The sequence below is a fragment of the Xiphophorus couchianus genome, chromosome 18, assembly GCF_001444195.1.
Source record: "Xiphophorus couchianus chromosome 18, X_couchianus-1.0, whole genome shotgun sequence".
Taxonomy (NCBI): Eukaryota; Metazoa; Chordata; class Actinopteri; order Cyprinodontiformes; family Poeciliidae; genus Xiphophorus; species Xiphophorus couchianus.
Window position 1 is genome coordinate 2,393,847 of NC_040245.1, and position 25,883 is coordinate 2,419,729.

General features: G+C 37.6%; 2 protein-coding genes across 4 annotated transcripts; both read left to right on the plus strand.

Moving 5' to 3' along the window:
- The first annotated feature begins 3,183 nt into the window (after positions 1–3,183).
- On the plus strand, positions 3,184–6,463 carry opa3 (outer mitochondrial membrane lipid metabolism regulator OPA3). Its single transcript, XM_028045471.1, has 2 exons — positions 3,184–3,386; positions 5,632–6,463. Exons 1-2 carry the CDS (start codon positions 3,245–3,247, stop codon positions 5,958–5,960), a joined length of 471 nt encoding a protein of 156 aa, XP_027901272.1. The 5' UTR covers positions 3,184–3,244; the 3' UTR covers positions 5,961–6,463.
- A 338-nt stretch (positions 6,464–6,801) lies between these two features.
- Positions 6,802–25,437, plus strand: hnrnpul1 (heterogeneous nuclear ribonucleoprotein U-like 1). Of its 3 annotated transcripts, none has more exons than XM_028045466.1 (16): positions 6,802–6,889; positions 7,412–7,660; positions 8,876–9,106; positions 9,772–9,961; positions 10,055–10,128; positions 11,185–11,324; positions 11,441–11,540; positions 12,121–12,233; positions 13,332–13,598; positions 14,230–14,352; positions 15,421–15,549; positions 21,428–21,596; positions 22,308–22,574; positions 22,936–23,084; positions 23,163–23,372; positions 24,576–25,437. In XM_028045466.1, exons 1-16 carry the CDS (start codon positions 6,817–6,819, stop codon positions 24,690–24,692), a joined length of 2,601 nt encoding a protein of 866 aa, XP_027901267.1. In that variant the 5' UTR covers positions 6,802–6,816; the 3' UTR covers positions 24,693–25,437. The 3 variants fall into 3 exon arrangements, with proteins under 3 accessions (XP_027901267.1, XP_027901268.1, XP_027901269.1); XM_028045467.1 differs by having other exon boundaries at positions 23,166–23,372; XM_028045468.1 differs by having other exon boundaries at positions 6,811–6,889; positions 7,408–7,660.
- The last annotated feature ends 446 nt before the right edge of the window (positions 25,438–25,883 follow it).

A 25,883-nucleotide genomic window follows, 5' to 3' on the forward strand; every position in this document is an offset into this window, starting at 1 on the left:
CCCAGCAGATCAATATGATCTCTGATCAATCGCTCCCTCTGAATCCTTCCCTTGGCGATGTTCTCCATCAGAGCCAAAGCTCCACAGGTAGCGGCTCACCTTTGCGCAGCTACTTATATACCTGTGGTTGCATGCACGCCTTGACCACCTTAAAAATATATATATTGTGATATTGTTCACAGAAAACGTTTGTGTGGCTGCCGCACATTTTCACGCCAGCGAAAAAGTGCATATATTTGCACAAACTTTGACGCAAAGTAAATTTTTATACATGCCAACTTGTGCGAAAATATGGCGCTGCAGGCTTTATACATGAGGCCCCTGCTCTTTCTGAAGCTCCGCTTTCATGATGTCATCACAACATTGTTCCTCCATTAACCCTTTAACAACGTTTTACCAGGATTTCACTGAGAAGTAGCTCCTACAACGAGCTCTGGTGATGCGCCAGGTGTTTGCTAATTGCTGCTGGCTAGTCTGAAGGAGCTGAGTAGGGGAGGAGCTGCGCCTCAGAGGCGGGGCTAGGTCCAACCAGATGTTTTGCACAGCTGGATGGTTGCCATGGAGATTAAAGGGTCTCTCAAGCATGCATGAAAGAATCAAGGCAACACTCCAGGTTCATTATTGATGAGTGAATAACATTACAACATGATTTAAGAAGAAAAAAAAGCCCAAAAAAGTTAATTTTACATAATACCTACCCACTGTCTTTAATAGAAAACATTAATTGCTTTGAAAAGTTAAATAAAGACACTTGCTTTGATTCTTAAATCTACTTGTAATGTGGTATTTCAGTTTGAAGCACTGGGTGAGAAGAGTAGCAGCAAAGTGCATCACTGCTGCTGCCCTTAAAGGGAGAGACTAAATTGAGAAGAGGTGTGTTTTTATATGACTATATATGAGAAAGTGGCCATGGTGAATAAACAGGAAGGCTGTTTTCTCTGACTCATTTGCTCTTTGGTGGAGCTGTTCATGATCAGGCTTAGTCAGGGACAAAGGGTGACACTTAGCGCTGCGTTCACGGGCAAAAGTGAAGGTCCAACCAAAGACTGTTTGCTAATTAGCCAGGAGCTAGAAAACCTAAGAATAAAACAACAGGGGCTCTGTTTTCAACATGTAGCATTGTTTAATGTGCTGTCCTTGATTACGGTAAATAAATTTGAATTGAATTAAAGCTAATGCCAACAGTAATTGTCTATTTATGGGGAGAATAAGACAAAATAGAGAGTGTCTTAAACTTTGGCAATAGCCAAAGATAACATAAACCACTCTAATTATAGACATGTCGCGGCGTGACGTCACATGCACAAGTTCCTGCTGGACAGAAAAAAGCTGATCACTGACAACGATTACTGTTGTTTATAGCTGTTAAGTTGTCAACATAACACTCTAAATCTTAAATGTACGCATGATATATAAAATAAAAAGGGATGCAGTGCTTTTCTACTAGTGGTTAACAGAATAACAACTAGATAACAAGGTTAGGAAAAGGTTTTAATTACAAAAGATATCAATGATTAGGGAAGTAGGTAAATTATGCTAGCTTGACTATGACAACCTTACCAAGTAGATGTGCTGCAGAATTCTGTGTTTTGGTTCAGTTAAAAAAAAAACAGTTAAATTTGTAATATAAGGTAAACAGCAAATGACACCTTGGTTGTTTCTTGAGGCCAAGTTAGTCACATTTATTGTAAGTGATTGAATAAGCTGTTTGTTCTTCAGATTAGCTGGTTTAAAGGCTTGTCAAAGCTAAAAAGGAGACAAATGAAGGTGAACTAGCGTTTATTTATTCACGCTTATTGTCTGATTAAATGAATGAACTCACCAGGCTTTGTTGAAAAATTACACATTTATGTTTTGGTTTACTGGTTGCGTTCCAGTAACTGAGAACTGGGTTTCAGGTCAGAACGGAGGGAACAGACGTCAGAATTTCAATACGGCGATGTCCCTTTACACACTGCTTACAATATCTCTTACAAACATAATTTTAAGCTTACTTTCCATAAGCAAACACACATTTTAATTAGTTCTGTTTTTAGTTGCATGACATGTACATCTTGTGAAATAAATGTGTTTCCACCACATGTTACTACTGTTGATTTGAGGATCAGCCATAATGAAGCGCAATGTTGATCTTATAAGTTAGGTAAGTTGAAGTTAAAGGTGTATGATACTGCATATTTTGATAGCGACCCAATATCAACTAAATACAGGCCCAGTATCACTGATGTTAATACCAATTACTTTTTATGAGTTAGGTTTTATATATCATCAAACTTCAGATGTTTTTGTGCGTTTTGTCCTTTAATTTAGTTTGTTAAAACATAGAATAAAATTTGGAAAAGATTTGAAGGTGTCTACAAATACTTCAATAAAATGATAAACGGAAACAATAAAAAACAAAACAGTGTGCATTTTTTTCTAAAACAAAGTGCAAAACATTAGTATTTGTAACAAATCAAAAGAAAATGTTTTTTTAGGTAGATTTGAGAAACTATCATATGAAAATAAAATAACATTTCAAGACATAGAACATGTCTGTAAACTCTATAAAAAAGTACATTTTTAAATCTATATATTTTATATTCTTAAAAGTAGACAGGAAAATCTTACCACGCTAGTACACGCTAAAATGCTAAAATACTGACTTGGCATCAGTATTATCGATATTTTGGATCAATCTGCCCATCTCTAGTTTTAGTTGCTCCCAGTTTCCCAGTGGAAAATATTACGTCAGAAGGTGTTCCAGTTGGTTTTCCCAACCTGGGATGTCTGAGTACAACTGGAATGTAGCTAGGAAATCATCCGGTAATGAGCCAGGGTTTGGGAATCTGTTGTTCAGATCCACCAAGGAGAACCACTACAACCACGAGAATGAAATAAAAAATAACAGATTCTGTTTTGTGCTAAGATAAAGAACATATTAAATTGTTGATAAACTCAATAAATGATCAGTATATCATGAACCGTAGCCACAGCTATAGCCTGTGTGATCTTAAAGAGGTGATTTCTGACAGTTCATATTTTATTTATTTACATATTTACGTCTTTGTCTGGAGGTTAACAGTATAATATGATGGTAAAACAAACAAAAACAGTTCCCACACCGGCTGGTCGTCACTTTCATCCGATTTAGCCACCGGCTAGCTGTAAAAGAAGCGCACCCACTGTGACGTAATGTCGACAGTCAAACGTCATCACGTAATCCTCTACGCACTCTCGGTGTGGGAGAAGTGTTTCCGCCAAGATGGTTGTCGGTGCCTTCCCTATCGCCAAGCTCCTCTACCTCGGCGTGAGGCAGATGAGCAAGCCTGTGGCGAACCGTATCAAAGCTGGGGCTCGAAGGAGCGAGTTCTTTAAAACCTACGTCTGCCTGCCGCCGGCGCAGCGTGAGTAACCGAGCTAACGGCTGTTGTTGCTCTGCACTTCACTGACAGTGACCCGGAGGTTTGGTACAGCAGGAAAAGCTGACATAACCAATGAGATTTAAGTTGACATGAGGAAGCATCCAATCGTGTTTGAGAGTTTTTCTGCTCGACGAATGAGAGCCAAGCATGGTTGAAAGTGGGCGGTTCTTGTTTTGTCATTGAAAAGACTTACTGTGAGGACAGGACAGGACAGAAGCAGTACGAGCCACAATTATTCAGCCTGATTAAAACACTAAAAAGAGATATGTCTATTTACTGCTTCTTATTTGCCACATTCAATCAAAAAGCTGCTACAACTGATAGAGAGCCTAAACATACTTTTACTATCTACACCTCATTTACCGTTCTTGCAAAAGTAGTCACACTTTTTCATATTTCGGGGCGTTTGAACCATAACGTTCAATTTATTTTTGGGATTTTACACACAATTGTAGTTAGAAAGCGGCAGGAAAATAATGCGCAGGAAAATTTTTTAAATGTGTGACGTACACTTTAATCCAGCCCTGTTTCTTCTGATTCTCCTGAATATAATCAGTTCACCTAATGAGAAAATACTGCCGTCTGTGTGTGATGAAGCTAAAACTATTTCACTTGAGGAGTTTGGGCTGAAACGCCTCAAGTGGACAAAGGTGTTTTTTTTATTTTATCTTAAATGCAAAATGTGTATATTCTTTTACAGTTTTTTCTTAATTACTGCTCTGCATATGTGGTTTTTTCCACCAAATGGCTTTTTTCAGTCTGTGTAGTCCAGTTAAAAGGACAGTTTCCTTTATTTAACCAGGTTGAGATCAAGATCTCATTTTCAAGAGGGACCTGAGCAGAAGTCTGCAACACACCACCACCTGGTTACACAAAAGAAAAACTAATTAATACATATGCACAAGTTTAAAACAAATACAAGCCAATTTAAAAGCAATGGCACTGGTTAATAGAATCACGTTGCATGTTTTTAAGAACCGCTCGAAATAAATCCAATGAAATCAGATCCAACATCTTGAGTTCCGACTGGAGCTGATTCCACACTGAATGCTTGGTTCCCTTTTTCTGCTCAAACATGTGGAACATGCCAACAGAAAAACGTTATCAGAGTGTAAAGAATGGGAAGTAACAGATATTTGTAGGAGAGAATTTAAGTATGCTGGAGCCAAGCCGAGTAGAGTTTTATAAATCAGGATCATCAGGTGTTTGTTTCTCCGTACGCTTGAAGGAGGCCATTCAGCTTTTGCACACAACTCACAAAGACGTCTGCTACCGGTTGCAAACCTTAAAGCACAATGATACACAGTATTCAATGATTGAAGGCATTTGGTCAAGGAATTCGTATATAAAACATCTCCATAATCCAGGAGGGGCAGTACTATGTTTTTGAGATTTACATCATGTTATAAAGTTATTCCCTCATTAAAAACATACCTGAAGTGTAGCTTTGATTCTTTCGTCTATGTTTGAGAAATCTGGATGGGACTTAGCTTTTTAAGAGAACAGGCAAAATTTCAAGATATTAAATCGGGAAGTAAAATTTATTTTAAGTAGAGGAGGACAGAGAGTACCAAAAAATTGTACTCGAGTAAGAGTAGAACTACTTCAACATATTTTTACTCAAGTAAAAGTAAAAAGTATTTGGTGAAAAATTTACTCAAGTACTGAGTAACTGATCAAAACATCAATCATTTTATATTTAAAAATTACATCATCAGACTGACCAAAATATAAAGTTAAGTGGAAATTTTGGTATTTTAAGGACCAAAATGACAATAATTCGTATAAGTAACACAAAAATAACAAAATCAGACAAAATAAATTTTTTCCAAATCCGTTTCTCTCAATATAAAAACTTCATAAACTTTAACAGAAACGGCAGGTGTGTGTCTGTGTCTGGTGGATTTCTGGTTAAAACATGTTTGTTTTTCATTCAGTGGGAAGAAAATCCAGAAATTTGCTCAAGTAAGAGCAGAAATACTTTATGATAAAATTACTCAAGTAAAAGTAAAAATACCCCTAAAAGTAATTTTGTTCCTCAAAGGTTACTCAAGTAAATGTAACTGGGTAAATGTAAGTAGTTACTGCCCAACTCTGATTTTAAGTCACATTTTTTTAACAACTGAAGTTAACAAAGTTACTTGATTTGCTATGAAATCAAATCAAAACACATTCTGCTGCCCCTTTGAAAGGCTTAACTTCAGAGTCTCCTTGTGTTTCTCCTCAGTTTATCACTGGATTGAAATGAGGACGAAGATGCGCATTATGGGATTTAAAGGCGCCAGCATCAAGCCCCTGAACGAGGAGGCCGCAGCAGAGCTGGGCGCTGAGCTGCTGGGCGAGGCCATCATCTTCTTCATCGGCGGTGGGTGCATGGTGCTGGAGTACAGCAGGCAGGCTGCCAACTCTCGGCGAAAGGAGGAGGAGCTGAACGACACCATCGTGAGCCTACAGACTCAGGTAGCAGAGCTGTCGCTCTCCACAGAGACTCTGGACGCTCAGCTCAGAGAGGTCAACCGGCTGCTGCACTCCTTACCAGCTCCCTCCTCAAAGTGACTGGATGTTACCTGTGCAGCGCAGGGTTGTTGGAACCGTGTGTGGAGGAGGAAACGCACACCGAAACAACACCGTCAGGTGTACAGCGCCCCCTGCTGCAAAGCTGGAGGAAGTGCACTGCGGCGCTTTCATCTGCTCAAGTTTTGAGCAAGTGGTTGTACAATGGCATTGCTATGATATTCATAGTGAACTTCTATGGTCGACTTTGCATGCTTACTATAAATATTACTGTGCATAAATTTGTACAGCCCCACACTACCTTACAGTTAATATCCGTTAATCACAGCACATTATCTGGAAGCTTCTCATTTTCACATTTTATTGTTTTGAGTGAGTTTTAATCAGACAAAACAAGCATCCGACCATATCAAGATGTTATTTTTTGGAAACTTCTGCTACAGTTTCTAATAGATTCTAGTTATGATCACTGGCCGCTGTAAACTGTTTGTAATTGTTGCTGGAAAAATGAAGGTGTGAAATAAACATCTGTTAATTTGTGTTAAGTCTTTTTTTGTATTCATTGTTAGCCTGTGTGGTCACTGTAAGGCTCGTATAAACAGTTATAGTGTTTTATCTGTATTTTATGGATACATTTAAAAGGTCTTTGTAGCCTATTTATACATTTTAATATATTTTAACTAAACAGTTACAATATTTAATAAGTTAAAATAAAACTAGCACTACATTTAGTATGTAGTATTTTAGATGTAATAAAAAATATGTTGTTTTTAAATTTTCCACAAATATCCCATTGTAAACTCTGTCTGGCCCATATTTCGGGCTCCTTTAAGCTGGTGAAACTTGAAGTTGTTGCTGTTCCGCCTTGCGCATGCGCCGATTTTTTACCCTCAAGTTAATGACGCTGGGGGGCGCTAGCGTTTCTTTCAGACTCCTACCCGGACTTACCCGCGCAGCTCGCGTCAAAGGAGGTAGGCCTCAGTTTTATTTTTCTTCATATTTTATTTTATAGCTGTATTACATACCGTGTATACGATGCACTGACAGCAGGGCCTGCATGAAAAGCCGGTGTGACTTAAAGAGGTTTGTTTCTCCGTGTTGAATGCATTTGTTTTGCATCGCTCGGCGGTGTTTAAGCTAATGCTAGGCTTAGAAGGTTACCGTCTTTAGCCGTACAGTGGCGGTTTTCAGCGAGGGCTTGCCTTAGAAGCATTCTAGCGAGCGCTTTTACCTAAATAAGCATATCTACAGACATCCATTTTGTAATTCTGTACCGTCGTGTTTTTACGCACGAACATTAATTGTTCAATGTGTGTAGAGTTGATTCAGCACTGCTAGTTAGCTTAGCATAGCCTAGCCACACCATTACGTATCCCGTTCAGCTGAGAAACCGCGCAGAATTGATCAGTTTGAAAATCAGTACCACTCTGTAAACTGTGGCTAACCGTCATGTATGTTTTTTACTTTCTCTCTTGTTCTGTTACTTAAGAAAGACGACAAACTCGAGAGTTTACCGTACGCAGCAACCATGAGTTTAGACGTGAAAAAACTGAAAGTGAATGAGTTAAAGGAGGAGCTCCAGCGCCGCGGCCTCGACACCAGAGGCCTGAAGGCGGATCTGATGGAGAGGCTGAAAGCCGCCCTGGAGGCTCAGGCAGAGGAGGAGACCTCGGAGCAAACTGGCCAGGAGGAATACGACGAGGAAACCCCAGAGGAGGAGGAGGAAGCTCCAGACCAACAAGGTACAGATTCCTTTTAACATAAACATGCTTTATGTTAGTCGTATGATTATTATATTCTCCAAAAGTTATAAGCACTTATTGACATGAATTGACCTAAGATCTGTTAACTAGAGTTTAAAATTAGTACAAACACATTAAACCAGATGCATTGTGTTATAAATTTAAATTCAATGAGGTTAATAAATTAGGGGTGCCACGATAAATTTGAACCATATTTTTTTTAATTTTGTGTGATCGGCTGATACTTTCATGTGAAAATCTGACAGATGGAACTGCTCACCAGGTCACGATAGCAATTGTCACCCAATGTTGCTAACATAGCAACTTTTCAGACAAAAATAAAATCTATATTGGCTAAAATCGACAAAAACAATAATCTTTTTTAAAGATTGGTGATGTGCAGGAAAACTGCAGCTAGTGAGATCCTAAAATAAATAACTGTAAACAAAATTATTGGATCAGTGTTAAAATAAAGTTAGCTACTTTTCTCCATATGAGCAATCCAGACTTGGATAATTTTTTAGTCTTTTATTAAAGATGTAAATGTTCGTTTTTACTTCTTGATCAGAAAATAAAGATCACAATTGATTATCCAGACATTTAAAAACATCTTTTAAATGCTAAATTTCCCCCCAGAATTTCCAAATTTAAACAGTTTGTATCTGTTGATGCCATGTTTTAGGTTTCTTATACAAAACTGATATACAGCAAGAAATATGGAACAAAATTATTGAGTGCATATACAGTAAATCAGCTTGATGTAATGAAACAGAAACACTAGGACTTGTTTTGACTCTGCAAAACATCAAGTTATTTTCAAGAATAATCCCAAGATTTTTAGTTTCTTTGACTATTTTAAAAGTTTGACTATTTATTCTTATATTATAGGTTCAGTCAATAAACTTTTGTTCTAGTTGAAGTTGTTTTTAAATCTGTTGTGACATATATTTGTTGTTGTGTGTTTTTATTAAATAGTGTTGATTTTTCTGATTAGTTGTGTTTTGGAGTGATGCTGTTCATGCAGTCAATCAATTATCTGTAAATTGATCAAAATGACCACCTTTTATTAGCCATAAACTGCAAATGCTGATTTTTCCTAGCTTGTGAATCTAAAACTTAATATTTACATCTGCAGTGTAATGTTTTGTAGAAGGTCTCCAATCACTGGATTGTTTTTCTAAACTTTAAACCAATTTCTAATCTCTTGTTAATCAGAAGATCAAGACTACGGAGGCGATGACATGGATGATGCTGGCGACGGCGATAACCCTCAAGAGGAAGACGAGGGCAGAGACTCGGGTGGCTACTACGAGGAAGAGGAGGCAGAAGCAGAGCCGTACGAAAGTCAGCAAACTTCAGACTCCGGTAACGGAGAGATTCAGAGATCGAGCGCCGTATCCGAGGAGGAGAGCAAGGCGGAGACGAACTTCGAGGACAACTCAAACGGTTATTAGCAGATTATTTTTTGACATCTTTGGTTGATCACAAGCTGAATATTGTATTTATATAAAAAAGTGTTTGAACTGTTAATGGTTCTTGCTAAGGGTGCAGCGATTTATCAGCCATCTGCTGTCGTCTTCTGCTCTCCTGATAGACATTTGACCGGCCCATCCCTGTTTGCAGAGTATGAGTTAACCAATTGCAGTTCTCTGGATTCTGATTTTGGCTCATACCAAATTGTTTTGTCTGAAATGTCACTAAATATAGCAAGAGAATCACTGAATTGGAAACAGTAGAGTTGCTATTGGTAACTGCAGACATGAACTGATGGGCCGGTGTGTCAGTCAGGAAAGCAGAAGAGGGCAGCAGCTGATTTTTAGACCTTTGTTGAGGTGGATAAGATCGGGCGATGTGGCCAATCTCCCAACACTAAGGAAGTCTGTGCCGATAAATTGATGCACCACTAGTTTGCAGTTGGCAGTAGTTACCCCACTGTTTCCAACTCAGTGATTTTCTTGTTAAATATTTAGCAACAATACAGACAAAAAAAATCGTTGTCAGTCAAAAATCGTAATTGTCAGGTCAGGCTTTTTAAAGATCGGCGATCAGCCAGAGTCGGTGCAATCGGTGTATCCCTAGTTCTTACATTATTTTATTTTTTCATCTTTTAGAAATTAAAACAGAAATCAAAACAGAAGACGAGGCTGAGCCAGTTGGAGACGAACAGCAGGCAGCGCAGGAAGCAGAACAGCAAGACCAGGCCGAAGTCAAAACGGAGGACAACAAAGGCGGGAACAGCCGGAAGAGGCCACACGAGGAGAACAGGAGCTACGGCTACTACGAGCACCGCGAGGAGAAGAGGTAGCTGAGCTACACATCGATATTCTCCAGCCAACGAAACAGGAAGTTAAAGATGTTCAAGGCTCATGATCTTATGCTCGTGTTTTTGAGCAGATCTCGCACACCGCAACCTCCTGCTGAAGACGAAGAGGAGAACGTCGATGACTCCATGGTGACAATTGATACATGTAAGTTATATTTATTAGGTGCACAGAAAACCAAACCTTTGTTATGGTTGTTTGTTCTGAGTTTTAAATGGTGTCAGGATGCAGTTTGATTTGTTCTCAGTTATTTTCTGCAGGAAAATTTATTTACCAGATAATTTCTGTGGTTATTTCTCTCTGTACTAGAGAAGTATGTTGGTTTGCTGGATGATAAATTGTCCCAGAAATTGTTGTGCTAAACTATAATGTTGTTTTGTGTCAAAACAACAATATTATCAAGTAATATAATAATAATAATAATAAGAGTTTGCCCTCTCAAAGGCCGTTAAATTAAAAAACTTTAATTTTGTACAGAACACTTAACATTGGAACTTGAAGATATTTTAATTAACCAAAAAAAGAAAGACCTAAACCACTAATTAAATTAGATTAGGACGTCTCTGTTAACAAAATTGTCCTTTAAAAAATATTCATCTCCCACGACAACAAATTTTGCTTTAAGATAAATTGTTCCAGAAGTTATGATAAATGATATTATAGTTGTTTTGAGATTATTTTCAAGTAATGTAATGGTAATAGCGGCATAATAATACTATAACATATTCTCAAAAAAACCCAAAAAACTTTCAATTCTAAAGTTTATTGGACTGGAACTGGACAGCTTTTTAAATATCCAAAATAAATACACAAAGCAGCAAATAAAATGAATTATGAAGTCCCTGTAAACAAAATTGTCCTTCAAATAAAAGGTTTAGTTGAGACCAAAACACCAGACTAGACTTTTATCATCCAGTATTTAGAAAAAAAAGAAAACGATAAATACTGCAAATGGAAACTATTGATCTTATTTTATCATGCGAGTAATTGATTTATTGATTATTGTGACCGGCTTATTTTTGGAGTTTGTTTTTAATTACAGTAGCTAAATGTAAGTCATGTTGATGTATTTTTCTGTTTTTCAAAGAATATAAAAATAACTTTGTTTTTGTTTCAGACACCTGGTTCTCATTCCATGATATAAAGATTTATTCATGGCCTCCTGTTAAAACCTTTTAAACAACATTTCTTTCTTTTTGTCAGATAACTGTGACCTGCACTTCAAGGTGTCTAGGGATCGGTACAGTGGTTATCCTCTGACCATCGAAGGGTTCGCCTACCTGTGGGCCGGAGCTCGAGCGACCCACGGCATCACTCAGGGTCGTGTTTGCTACGAGATGAAGGTAAGTCACAGTGAAGCAGTTATTTCTTCTTTTTTCATTTTCTATAATCAAAATTTTCCATTTTCTAAATTCCATTTTTCTTCAGCCTTTGTGTCATTTTGTTACGTTTTCCTCAGATTAACGAGGAAATTCCTGTGAAGCACCTGCCCAGCAGCGAGCCCGACCCGCATGTGGTTCGGATCGGATGGTCCCTCAACAACTGCAGCACTCAGCTTGGTGAGAACGCCAACAACGAACATGGTGTCTGATACAAACTTTGTCTCGTCACATGTGGGGTACCTCAAGGTCCGATCCTCAGATCCCTCCTACTTAGTATCTACATGGTCACGTAATCTGATTAGCTACCATAAAACACAAGGAGGAATGTTTATGATGCGACTTTCAAGTTGGTTAAGCAAAATATTGCAGAAATAAAGTGGCAGTATTATGTAAAATTTTTTATTTTAAGCTTTATATCATTTCATAATGTTATTCTCACATAGTATTGACTTGATTCTTTCACGCATGTTTGAGAAATCCTTTATTCTCCATGGCAACCATTCAGCTGTGAAAAACGCCTTGCTGGACGTAGCTCCGCCTTCAAGATGTAGCTCCTCCCCCACTCAGCTCCTTCAGACTAGCCAGCAGCAAATAGCAAACACCTGGTGGATCTGCCATATTCATAGTTTCATGATTGATTACTGTATGATGTTTTTACTGCGTAAAACACTTTGAACTGCCTTGTTGCTTAAATGTACTTTAGAAATAAACTTTACTTGTCTGCCTCTGAATTGGAAAATGTTTTTGTTTCCTGCAGGCGAGGAGCCATTTTCTTTCGGATATGGAGGAACGGGGAAGAAATCTAGTGACTGCAAGTTTGCAGACTACGGCGAGAAGTTTGGTGAAAACGATATAATCGGCTGCTACATTGTAAGTAACACGTTTGAATAAGCTTAGAATAATCTGATGATGCTGCGAGTTGGGTAGTAACTAGTTACATTTACTTGAGTAACCTTTTGGGGGAAAAGAAGTACTTTTTTGGGTATTTTTTACTGCGTTTTACTTTAACTTTATTATGAAGTATTTCTAGTCTTGAGTATAATTTCTGGATTTTCTACCCACTGAATGAAAAACAAACATGTTTTAACCAAAAACTTACCAGACACAGACACACACCTGCAGTTTTTGTTAGTTTTTCATTGAAAGAAACGGATTTGTAAACAATTTTCTTTTGTCTGATTTTGTTATTTTGTAATATTGTTACTTATATAAATTATTGCCATTTTGGTCCTTTAAATACCAAAATTTCCACGTAGCTTTATATTTTGGTCCGTCTGATTATGTAATTTTTAAATATTAAATGATTAATCATTTGATCAATTACTCAGTACTTGAGTAGACTTTTCACAAAATACTTTTTTACTCTTACTTGAGTACAATTTTTGGTCACCCTACCCACCTCTGTTCTTTATAAGTGTTGTGAATGTATACATATTTTTGTTATAATAGGGGAAGTCCTAAAATCGTATACCTAAAATGAAGGCCTGAAAATGACTTAAATTAGTTAGAAAATATGTAAGCTGGCCTTAAATACACCAGTCCCAGGTCTTAAATTTTGTTGTGGCATTACTATTTATTATCTCATATTTTTTGCCGTTTTTTTCCATGGGATTTTTCTGTCACACATAAGTTTGAGTCGCATGCAGACGTCTTCATTGAGTTCTGTGACTCAGGTGGTTGATCTGCTAACTAGCTGCTAATAAACCTTGCTAGCCAGCCAACTAGCCTTTTTGTAAGTGTAAACTGACTGGACAGCGCTCATTTGCTACATGCACTCTGTGCAAAGAAGTCGGGCACTACTACTAGATAAAATATGCAATTTTTTTGTATGTTTCTATCGTGATACAGGTCTTCAATTTCATTCATAATGGTTTTCAAAAGTCTTAAATTGGATTTGGTAGAACCTACCGAACCTCTGTGTAATGCACCCTAACGGCTGTTTCTGTTTTCCCATCTTTTTACTTGCAGGATTTTGAAAGTAGCGACGAGGTAACGATGGGCTTCTCAAAGAACGGAGTGAACCTGGGCGTTGCTTTCCGGACCACCAAGGAGGCGCTGGCAGGACGGGCGCTCTTCCCCCATGTGCTGGTGAAAAACTGTGCCGTCGAGTTCAACTTTGGCCAGAAGAGGGAGCCCTACTTCCCCCCAGAGGAGGGATACACCTTCTTCCATGATCTTCCAATGGAGGACAAAATCAGAGGCACAAAGGGACCTGCCAACAAATCTGAATGCGAGGTGAGGGTTTGCTAATGTGGCGTTAGTTAAATACACACAGGAGTTAAATAATTAGAAAAAAATACTGATGGAGTTACTGAGAAAATAGAATATGAGTCTACGACAGAATATTTGAGTCAAAGTAAAGAAGTTAATTTGATTTATGAGACTCAAGAATACTAGAAGAAAGTTGCAAAGGTTTTAATGAGAAGTGTTATTCAAGTTTTAATTCTCGTATTGTTTATTACTTAATTTTGGATTATTTACGACTTTATTCTCATACTATTACGTATTTATTCCGATAAATAAAATAGCCCTGGCTCTAAAGCTACATCAAATCAGCTCAACCCATTTGAGTTGACAATAGTTTCATTCCAGCTATAAATGTACCGTATTTTTATAACAACTGAAAGTGACGTATAGTTACTAGATTGTGCTGTGAAATAGCCTGGAAGATGCATATCACTGCCCCTTTAAAAAAAAATTACACAAAAACATAAAGACGGCACTGTTAAGGCCCAGTCTATTCAGCTTATCTGGAAAAAAAGTGAATTTGGAGATTTGTTGCTCTTCAAGTGTTGGCCATTAAATAAATAATTAATAATTGGAGGGGAAAAATACAATATCAGCTTTTATTTACTTCTTGTTTCAGATTTTGATGATGGTTGGTCTGCCTGCCTGCGGAAAAACCACATGGGCCATAAAGCACGCCGAGGAGAATCCAGACAAGAAGTACAACATCCTGGGAACAAACGCCATCATGGACAAGATGAAGGTCAGCTCTGACGGTCATAGCAACAGTTAGTAGAGCTGGAAACTAGAGATCAGGCCTGAAATCTGGCTCTGAACCTCCAGAGCCACATAAAGATGGTTACAAAGTCGGTCTTCTATCACCTGAAGATCATTTCCAAGATTAGCGGACGAACGTCTCAGCAAGATCTAGAGAAACTCATCCATGTGTTCATCTTTAGTCACATTGATTACTGCAGCAGTGTCTTCACAGGTCTGGCTGAAAAAATCAATCCTCCTGCTGCAGCTGAGCCAGAACGCTGCTGCTGGAGTTCTGACTAAAACCAGGAAGTTAGAGCACATCACCCAGTCCTACAGTCCCTCCAGGGGCTTCCTGTAGCTCAGAGAAGAGACTTTAAAATACTTCCGTTAGTTTATAAATCACTGACCGGCTTAGCACCACAAATCTGTAACAAACTTCCAGAAAACTGCAAAACAGCCGATACACTGAGTGCCTTTAAATCGAGATGAAAAACTCAGATCTGTAGAGTTGCTTTTGAAACATGATCAGTCCAATTTTATTTGTATATCGCATTTTAATTTAATTTTAATTTTAATTACAATTAAATTAAAATTAAACTTACATATTAACTTACAGTTGAATTTATAATATTAAAATTGAATTGATCTAATTGCTGAAATGTTATAGAAATAAACGATTAACAAACTAAGATGAAATTGAAATATGAAATGAAATTTAAAAATTAAATATTAAAACTAAATGTACATATTAAATAAAAAAGTTATTTGCTTATTAAATTAAAATGAAAAGTATTTACCTAATTGCTGAAATATGTTATAGAAATAAACTTAAACCAAAAAATACAAAAATTAAATTAAAATATTAAATAAAAAGTTAAATATTAAAACTAAATGTACATATTAAATAAAAATTACATTTAAAATTGAATAAAAATTACATTTAAAGTGTAATTAAAATTAAATTTAGAATTTAATTAAAGCTGAAATATGTCATACAAGTAAACTTGGTCAACAAACCAAAAGCCCCTCACCTTTCTTCTTAAGCCTGTTGTATGTTCCTGTTTCCTGTCAGGTGATGGGTCTGCGGCGCCAGAGGAACTACGCCGGGCGCTGGGATGTCCTCATCCAGCAGGCCACCCAGTGTCTGAACCGGCTGATCGAGATCGCCGCCCGCAAGAGACGCAACTACATCCTGGATCAGGTACTGCTCCTCCTCCTCCACGTGGTTCTGACACTCACCACAGTGAGTCAATGTGCCCTGATGATCACTTTCTCTCTAATGGATTATTTATTTATCTTTCAGGGGGTCTCTGTGTATTATAGAGTAGAAGAAGCATTGATCACCCTGTTGTCACTTGCTTGTCGTGTAACAGAAAATGATTAATGGCTGTCATAAGCGACAGAATAATGTCATGTTTTCAGTATATTTGCACTTTGCTATTATCTATTTCATGTCATATTACAGTATTGTTTGTCTTGTGAAAAATGTACAAGTAAACCATGACTTTGTAAAGATGTTGAGAAACAAGTAAGCTCTGCCTGGTGAGTAAGAAAAACACCTTCTGTTGCTAATCTAATAAGCCAGAGTTGATAGCTTTTCTTAAAAGCTACTTTTAAGTGAGAAAGATGGAGCTTTTTGAGTGTGTTTTTTATTTTAATTTTTAAATTAATTGACCCTGAAGGTAAGTAGTGACTAACAGCGTTTGGATTTTTAGATCCCTGTGCTCAGCCAGTGTGTGAAGGTAAGTGGGTCTAGTGTGGCTTTTCTGTGGAAACTGTGAGTATGTGAAGGTAAGTTGTTTATGTTTGTCGTTGTCTGGGATGCGACTCGCATTCGTACGAAGACAAAGGTGAGTGAAGGTAAGGGAGGGGACCCGTCAGAGGAGCTATGTCTTTCAGTTAGGACTACTTTAATTACAATTTGGCTCTTTACGAAGAAAAATGTCCATAAATCAATTTAGTCATATTGTACCTGAAAATACTTCTTTAAATTAAAGCTCTTAAAAGAAAGTAGTGTAGTTGTTTATAATTAAATATCTGTGAGGTTTTGTGTCAAATTATTCTCTTACCTTCCTAATTAATTTCTACATAAATGACTCTCTTTGTTACCTGGTTGTATTTTTGGAAGCACGCTTTCTAAGAGGTGATGGGAAATCAAGCATCATGCTCTAAAACAGCGGCCAATAAATTTGTTTACATGCATGCTGCTTTTATGATGATTTAATGGAAATAAACTCATAGTTTCACCCTAACAGCTGTAACAAAAAGACCAGACTCTCAAAGCCCAAACATTCCTAACTTAAAAATAACGTTTACAACTAAAAATATCAACTATAATCTAAAACCTACACTCTAGTTTTGTATACAATAAAACAAATTCAGTTTGAACAGCTCAATATTAAACATACTTATTTACAAAATAACATACCTTTATAGCAGATGCATTTTATCAAATTTGTTCAAACTTGTCTTTGTTGCCAATAAGCCGCCGTTGGATAATGTATACAGCGGAAGTTGTCCTATCAAAATAAAAGCATCAAACCAAAACCGGAAGTTCATCATATTTGTACAAATAAAACAAAGTAAAGGCTATGAGCGCTACAAAGGGGATACAAACAAAGAAGGAGCAACATTTAATGTTATTTACATGGATACAGAAATGATAAATGTGCCTTGGAACAACAGACTCAAGTTAATTGTTGGGACAGTTTATGCACACACTGATCATATTCGTGGTTATTTTTAATTTAAGCCTGGCGTTTGAGTCATAATTTCCTCTGCTTTTATAGGAAGGTGTTTAAAAAGATTATTTGTTGACTAGCTCCGTTATGACGTAAAGCTGCACATTACAGTTTGTTTTCCTTCTAACTGACTTTCTGAATCCGATTAGTCATTTAACACTAGAACTAGCTGATAAAGCTATTTTAATAATAATCTTTATTGTCATTATAAAAACATGGAATTACATTAACTGTAATGAAATTGGGTAAACCGCAATGGCCGCTGCACCTTTGTGCGTTGCTATAGCAACCAACATTTAAGTGTCTTGATGGTTGACGTCCAATGAAAGTTTTGCTTTTAAGTTTTGTTCACACAGCAAATCTTGATGATAAATTAGAATTTGTTGCTGAGATCCCATTTATTTATTGTTTTTGTCGTTTATTCTGCTCATGAAATGCGATCAGACGTCTGCGAACCGTTTACGACCCCAACGCGACCAGCAAAAACGCAGAAGAAGAGCATTGATGTTACACGGCAGCGCGCTGTACGGATAACTAATGAATAGGTCTAATAGCAACGGCCATATGTGGCGCGTTAACCGCAGTTTCTGTAGAGAAGTCTGTTTGGATGTGTACTTTCAAAATGTGATTAAAAGCAGTTCATTTATACAAATCGCATTTCTTTATGTGACTGGTGTCCTAAAGAAACAAACAAATGGGAACATTTTCAAGACCACTGTTTGTGTCTATTGCGGTATAATGCAGTCGCATCCATAGAGATATCTAAAAAAAATTGTAATATAGTTCTTATCGTTGCTTTTATCATTATAACAGTACATTAAATATTATAATTAAACTGTAAGTCTACATCGCCCATTCCTAGTGTCTCACATAGGGATGATTTTTTAAATCTTTAAAAAATTAAAGATTTTTTTCTTAAATATCTGAAGTTCTGCCAAATGTTTTTTTCTTATTTTTAAGCAGCTATGAAGGGAAACTTGAAACTGCTGCGCAAGTTACCCAGCAGGCTGTTGCTAGGCAACCAAGGTGGGGGGAACTTGAAACTGCTTGTTACCCAGCAGACTGTTGCTAGGCAACCAAAGAGTGAGAGAGTTAGTTGGTACCACCAACATGACTAAGCTGGCTGCTTAGCTAAAAGCTTTCTTCTGCCTACATCTCCCAGAATGCTGTGCAATTCTGAATCGGAGTTCAGTGAATGTTCTACATTTTGAATATTCTATCACTGATATTGATTTATTGTCCAGCCCTAGTGCTATGTAAGAGTTGGATAAAATGCGACATGTCCATTCAGGTTGCAGACAGTTGGGACACATATTTGATTTAGTACCAGATATGGAAAATGCGCAAATCGTATTTGTTTGGGTTGTGAAAACATTGTAATTTGGACATTCAGACTTCTGTGAAAAAGACAAATTTGGTTTGCACTTGCTTGCTGCTTGAATGTAGACTTAGTGTGACATCTTCTTGTGAAAGAAACATTAAATATTCCACAGTGCCTCTTTTTAAATCCTTGTGGTGGCAGGATCTGACTGAAATAAATCAAGACAAACTTTTGTAATTTGTCCAAAAATGCAATTGTGCGCCGCAGCTAGCTAATGAGGCTAAAGTTATCCGTTTCTCAGCTTGTGATTCTGAATCATTTTGACTTAGTCTGATCAACACAAAGTACTCTGGTAGACCTATCAAGGTAACAAATTTTGCTACACGATAAATTATCACCAAAGTTATTGTGATAAATGATATTATTGTTTTTCTTTTTAAGACCATTTTCAAGTGCCATAATGGCAAGAACACATTCTCAAAATTCAATAAACTTAAATTCTTTCTCTTTTTTTTTAAGGTTTTATTGGCTCTAGTGGCCTTTATTTGATAGTTAATTGACAGGAAAGTGGGTAATGAGAAAAGGGGGAAGACATGCGGCAAAGGTCGCCAGGCCGGGAATCGAACCTGCGACAGCCGAGTCGAGGACTAAAGCTTCCTATAACCCCTGCGCCACCACAGCACATCCCATAAACTTAAATTCTAATAAACATTTAAAAGTGGAAGACATGTTGAATAAATAAAACAGAAACAACCAATAAAATTTATTATAAATTCTCTGTAAACAAAATTGTCCTTCCAACAAAAGGGCAAGTTGAGACCAACACACCGAACTGAAGACTTTTTATCATCCAGTTTTTGATAGAAAGAGAGAAACAATAAATTTTAATGCATCTCTAAGTTGACATTATTACGTAAACTGTTTGGACCGAATGCTTCGCCATAAGTTTCGTTAGGTTTGCGTTGGGGAGTTGAGATTAAAATCTCATCCCTAATCTGGACTGAGTGCAGATTATTATAACAGTGTTGAATTATTGAAAACAAAAACTAGCTTTTTATTTCTTTCTTAATTATTGTTAAAATATTTACTCGATTCCTTTAAACCAGTATTGCTAAGTCTGGCATCATTACAACCCTGTTTGATATGAACTCTGCTAATTTAACGGCAGGATTGAACGTAAATCAGAAATGTTTACGTCGCCCGTTCGTAGCCGGGTTCGATCGGCGGACTGTCAACATAATCCTCGGTTTGTCATCGAAACATATCGTTCCACTGCATTTAGAAAAGTTAATCTGAGGTTTCTTGTTCTGCGTCTTGAAATTAATTATAAAGCAAATATTTGTACAAGTTAACAGTTTAATTTAGGAGTTTTAAGGTGATGCGCTCTGCTTTTCTTCATTACATGTTAGATTTTCTCAGTAACTGAACTGTTTGGGACTTAAAGGGCCAGTATTATGTATTTCCATGGTGACATTTTATAACTCAATTAAGTAAAATGTTGCAAATATCAAACATAACATTGAAGTAATTTGACTTTGTATTTAATGCCTTGAAATTGGGCCACTGTCTCTTTAAGAAGCTCCAACTCTTTCCGACCTTCTGTCTTCTGCACGTCGCGTTGTTTCTCCATTGTGCCGTTTATAATCGTTCTCAGCAGCTGTGGACTGAGTCGTAGTTTGTATTTTAAACTCAGCAGTCGCACAGTTCCACCAGGTGTTTGCTAATTGCTGCTGCCGCTAGTCTGAAGGAGCTGAGTGAGGACTGATGCTCTAAAGAGGGGCTTTGTGAGAGGAAGCATTTTAATATGCCACAGCAAATTCAAGGATTCCTCAACCATGATTAAAAGAATCAAAGCAACACTGCAGGTGTGTTTTTGATAAGGGAATAACATGTTTACACAGTATAAAGCTAAAAAAAAAATCAGTTTTTTATCATCTTTTAGGTAAAGCACTCTGAAAACATTGTCCTTTAATGTGCATTAACGGTTACGGTATGATTTGTCAGGATGTCCGTGTATCCCTAAAGTCTTTAACTCGTGCATCGAAGGCCTTAAAATTTCTTAAATTAATTTTTTTAAAGTAAGTCTTAAATTTTGTCGTGGCAGGGCTCGTTTTTTGTTTTCTCGTGAGACTTTTCAGTCAGGCAAATGTTTGATTCACACTCAGACATCTTCATTACGTTCCGTACCTTGATACGGTTGAGGCTACCGCTAACTAGCCGCTAATATACCTCTGCTAGCTACCTAGCTAACTTTATAAGTAAGCACAAATTTATCGCCAGTTGGCTGGAAGACGTTCGTACATTTCTGTGGAGATAAAAGTCTTACTCTTAAGTCTGAGTAGTTGAAACTCTGCTGTTTGTTTTGAAAGGTTCAAGCGTTGAATTTTCATCAGGCACTTCAAAGCAGTCCTAAAAACAGAACATTTTACATAATTTGTGTGCTTATGGGTTTACTCAGTTGTTTATTTTTATGTAAAAATGACAAACGTAAACAAAACGTTCATGGCTATTCCTCTTACTCGGTTTGTCATAAAGCGTTAAAAATAGCTGACTTTTCTCCTCATAATTTACTTTTATCAAGCAGAATATTAAATATTTCAAATCAAATCCATATGTTTGCACACCGACTGCATGAATAATTGACATCAGTGATCGCATCTGCATGACATAACAACAAACATGCTCAAAATCTGCTTTTATTCACTGAAGAGAAAGCTGTGCATCTTAATATTTTATTAAACTAACCAAACAGATGATATAATTTAGTGTAAGTTCGGTTTTTTGGGTCCCCCCTTATAAACTAACATTGCTCTGCAGTCGTTGGGTTCTGGTTCTGGTTCCGGCTTCGAGGTGAGTCTGTGGAGTGACGAGAGGAAACCAAAAAACCCGTAGATTGATACCGAAGCCAAACCTCTCTCACTTGACTATTGCAGGGTTCCAGCTTCCTCCCAGTGGAAAGCCTTTACAAGTAAACAATAACAAACAAGCTTCTACTTCTTTCTTGTCACCATTGCTAGACAAATGTTTATGGATCAGCAAGGAGACGAAAAATGCGTCCTTTTGAAGGTTTTCAACGCAAGGCTATTGTAATTTGTCCCACGGACGAGGATTTTAAAGAACGAACATTAAAGCAAACCAATGAGCAGGGGAAGGATGTGCCCGATCATGCTGTGTTAGAAATGAAAGGTAGGAATGCTGTGGAAACAAATTTAAACAAACAAAACAAAAAATAATAATTTAAAAAAAATAAACTATCTACTTTTTTTTTATTTGACTTTTTCTGTGTTGTCTCTGAAATCAAACTTGGAAGATGTCCCTCCCTCCTTCCTCCCCTTTTCACCCACCAGATATCAGACCTGGACTTTTATTTTTTATTTTTATTTTTTACATTTTTTTAAACAGTTTACAAAAATTTGATTCCTATTTTTTGTCCCTTTTTCTGCCACTTTCCATTCAGACTCGAACACACTGCGAACCGAGACTCGTTTCCTGTTCAGTTCAGATTGGAAAACCAAATTTAGTCGATTGGCGGCCATTAAAAGGTCGCTTCTTTTTGAGTTGATTTCCAAAACCGTTCCAGGATCTGTGTTTGGTTTGCGGTGATGTTCCCTCTTCACTACAACTTTTTAGTTGTCCTTTTTGTCCCCCGTCTCTTCTGATGTCCCCCTTCCTCTCTGTCTGTCTGAACAAATGTTTCCTCCTGGAGGCGACCTTTGTTCCCTTTGCTTTCTTTATCTGCTTTTGTTTTTGTCGCCTTTGCGTCGTACTAATTATTTCTCGTTTTTGTCTTCCGGTGGTGTGGCTGCTCTGGTCTTCACTACGCTCCTCCCCCCCCTTCTCGTCCCCGTCTCTGTCTCCCCGTTTCTCTCCACTCGAATGGGTGGCCGCCCCTCGAAGCCAACTTCACGCTGCCGGAGCCGTGCGACTTCCTGGAGGACGTGGGGTTCGTTGAGCTGCAGCGCGAAGATGCCGAGAAGGTGCTGAAGCAGTATAACGAGGAGGGCCGCAAAGCAGGCCCACCGCCTGACAAACGCTTCGACAACAGGCAGAGCGGCTTCCGCGGACGCGGCAGCGGTGGCAGCTACCAGCGCTACGACAACCGTGACGGGTTTCGTGGCGGCTACCAGAACCGCAGCGGAGACGGAGGCAGCGGGTACAGAGGCGGTGAGGCGCTTAACTTTTCTTTGACATTTTTCATTATTACAATAAAACATACTAAACACACAGAACTTGGAAAACTGATTTGTATTTTTAGTGGAAAAAAATAAGGTGTTAGATCTAATGTATAGTTCCCACATGTCTGAACCGGAAGTGATCCGCGCCATCTTAGGCAAGCGCAGCGCTTTGAGACCAACAAAAAGAAAATATGTGGAAACTTTTGCCCACAAGTGAGAAAAAAAATACATGGACAAAATGGCTGCTGTCGGGATCGAGACATATGAGACGTATGAGTCTCATTTTTGTTTTGTATTTATTTCCTAAAAAGATGGACATTTGTTATTTATTTTGTCCTTTTGTTGCTCAGGTTACAACCGTGGCAGCTACAGCCAGAACCGATGGGGTAACAGTTACCGTGACGGTGGCTCAGACACACGCGGCAGCTACAACCGCAACCAGCAGTCGAGCGGAAGCTACAACCGCCCCGCTTCCTACAACAAGACGGGATACAACCAGGTAGCTGCAGTTCCCCTCACCTGGTGGGGTTTGGTCTGGAGTCGGAGATGTTTTACAACCTGGCGTTGCTTTGACCAGCAGGGCTACAGCCAGAGCTACAACCCGGGCTACAACCAGGGCAGCTACAACCAGAACTACTACAGCAGCTACAGTCAGTACCCAGGATACAGCCAGAGCTACAGCCAGACGCCCACGACCGCACAGACCTACAACCACCACCAGCAGCCGCCGGCGGCGCAGCAACCGCCGGCGCAGCAACAGCAGAGCTACAACCAGCAATATCAGCAGGTCGGGCAACTTCTCTTCCACAACCACAGATGAAAATGTTTACTGAACCTAAGTCAAGTAAATGTATGCAGGAAAACTCAGAAATTTTTAGATAAATCTCAGAAAGTGTCCAGAAAAAAAACAAAAACATTTTTAGTTCAAAAAGTCCAAAATTAGCAAAAAATACATTTTCTTGGGAAAAAAAGTTTTTTTTAGATTAATCGCACAAATTTCAGTTTGAAAAGTCAAAAATTGGCTTGGTGAAAATGTTATTTTCTAGAATGTTTTTATTTTTTTGAATACCAATCTTAGAAATGTCCTAGAAAACCCTCCCTGAAATTTCTGAGTTTGAAGATTCAAAGTTTTACTAGAAAAAAACAGAAATTTTCTAGGAAAAAAAACTTTTGAGATTAATCTCAGAAATTAGTTTGAAAAAAAAAAAAAATTTCTAGAAAAAAAAGAAAAAATTTTGAGATTAATATTATAAATTTTCCAGACCAATGCTTGGAAATTCCTGAGTTTCAAGTCAAAATTTGTCCAGAGAAATTTTCTGAATTTGAAGAGTCAAATGTTTGACTTTTTAAACTCAGAAATGTCCAATTTTATTGTATTAGCAACCACCTTTCAACACCTTTCAACATTGTAGAAAATGCTTTACATAAATGTTAAAAGTTCTGAGTATTTTTCTACCAAATCTTAACCTTTCATACTCAGAAATTTCTGTTTTTTTCCTATAAAAAGGCTGAAGTTAATCTAAAAAAATTGACACATTTAAATATTTATTTCATAAGTTATTTACGATAATTTGGCACTGTTCACCCTCCGTATAAGGCTGGTCTGTTTATTTAACCAATTGATAATAGGACAGAAAAATGTGCTTTATATGAGATTAATTTTCTTTTTAAACATTTTGAACAAGTGAAGCTAAAACTACCTCTTGAGTTCTGTGTAGATCATCTGTACAAAGGTGTTTTTAATGCAAAATATAAACATTTTTATACAGTTTTGGCATAATATTTGCTTCTTTTTTTTTTAGTGAATGGCCTTTTTTGAGTCTGTATTCTTCAATTAATCAATTAATTGCAATTAATCACAGCTAACCTGATTAATCGTTTCAGTTCTAGATGATGACAGTTCGATCAAACTGTGTACAATAAGCTGTCTGACCGTTTTCAGCCTTTATGGAGGGAAATCTGACTTTCTTTCCTCCCTCGTTTCTTCCAGTACGCTCAGCAGTGGCAGCAGTACTACCAAAACCAGAACCAGTGGAACCAGTACTACAGCCAGTACGGCGGTTACCCTGGACAGGGCAGCCAAGGCTCGTCTTCTGGTTCCCAGTAGCTTCCTCCTGCATCTCCTCCTTCCCCTAACACCTGCGACCTCTGACCTCTGCAGCTGATCATTATTGTTTTTGTACAGTTTAAGTCACCAACTATGGATCCTGTCCGTCTTAACGCGCTAGCCTCCCGTTTCTCACGCGTCGTTATCCAGTTCAATGTGGGATTATTTTCACTAAGCATTGAACGTGAGGTGGTAGATGATAGATATTCTAAACTCGTAATGAATGTTATTGATTATGCATCAGATGTGGATGCCTGGCGTCCATACTACCCCCTCAGATTGAAGAGGCGTTTGTGTATATTTATAGGCTACAGTTTGAGAAGACAGGAAGAAACAGCCTGACTGAGCTTAACGGAGAACAAATGCATGCTTTTTACCGCTACTCCCCCTTTTCTCCTCTCTTGCTCTTTGCTTTTCAGTTACGGAGTGAGCATCTTTTATTTACCGCTATAGAAACCGAGCATTATGGAGCATTTTTATAGGTGTTGGTACTGTAGTATTTAATCTGAACTTTTGATTATGAGTAATTCTTTGCCGCTTGTGTAGTTGTAATTTGTTTTATTTTTATATATAATTTCCATCCCTGTTTTTTTTTTTGTTTTGTTTTTTTTTTTAAATTGCTGTTCATTGAGTCCTGTAGTTCAAGCCAGTTTTTTTTCTACCTTAAAACAAACAGAATCAGAGTTTTTGACCAGTTACGCCAGCTGTCTTGTCTTTATACAATAAACACAGTTGTAAACACCTACGGATGAGTGGAAAATGTCTTTTTGGTTCCCAGTTTTTAAAGGAAAGTCAAACACAACACATAACTAATGACTATTTGTATTTATTTTTTTGATAAAACTGAAATCAACAAAGGACAAAAGGAGGAAGATGAGAATAATTAGACCGTGTGTGTTGTTCCAGTGCAGTCCTGCTGAACCGTAAATGAAGAAATTTGAAGTTATTTTCAGGGCAGGAAATCAACATTTTGTTTGCATGTTGCTTCAAAACAGAATCAAGTGGTGCAGAAAGAGTCTAATGTCGCGCTACATTCCTGTTACCTCGTACAATAGAGTATTGGGGCCATACTAAAACAATAAAATGAGAATAAAGTTGAAATAATATGAGAAGTTTCAAACTACAGTCATATTACAACTTTTCTCAAATTCAACTAAATTCTCATTCAGCGTTAATCTGTCTGTTCTTAAT

Excerpts from the sequence above, each read along its gene's own strand:
- opa3 (XM_028045471.1), top strand. The coding sequence starts at position 3,245 with ATGGTTGTCGGTGCCTTCCCTATCGCCAAGCTCCTCTACCTCGGCGTG. Across the intron at positions 3,387-5,631 it reads CTGCCTGCCGCCGGCGCAGC|TTTATCACTGGATTGAAATG; the intron begins GTGAGTAACCGA and ends GTTTCTCCTCAG.
- hnrnpul1 (XM_028045466.1), top strand. The coding sequence starts at position 6,817 with ATGACGCTGGGGGGCGCTAGCGTTTCTTTCAGACTCCTACCCGGACTT. Across the intron at positions 12,234-13,331 it reads ATATAATCGGCTGCTACATT|GATTTTGAAAGTAGCGACGA; the intron begins GTAAGTAACACG and ends TTTTACTTGCAG. Across the intron at positions 14,353-15,420 it reads CCATCATGGACAAGATGAAG|GTGATGGGTCTGCGGCGCCA; the intron begins GTCAGCTCTGAC and ends GTTTCCTGTCAG.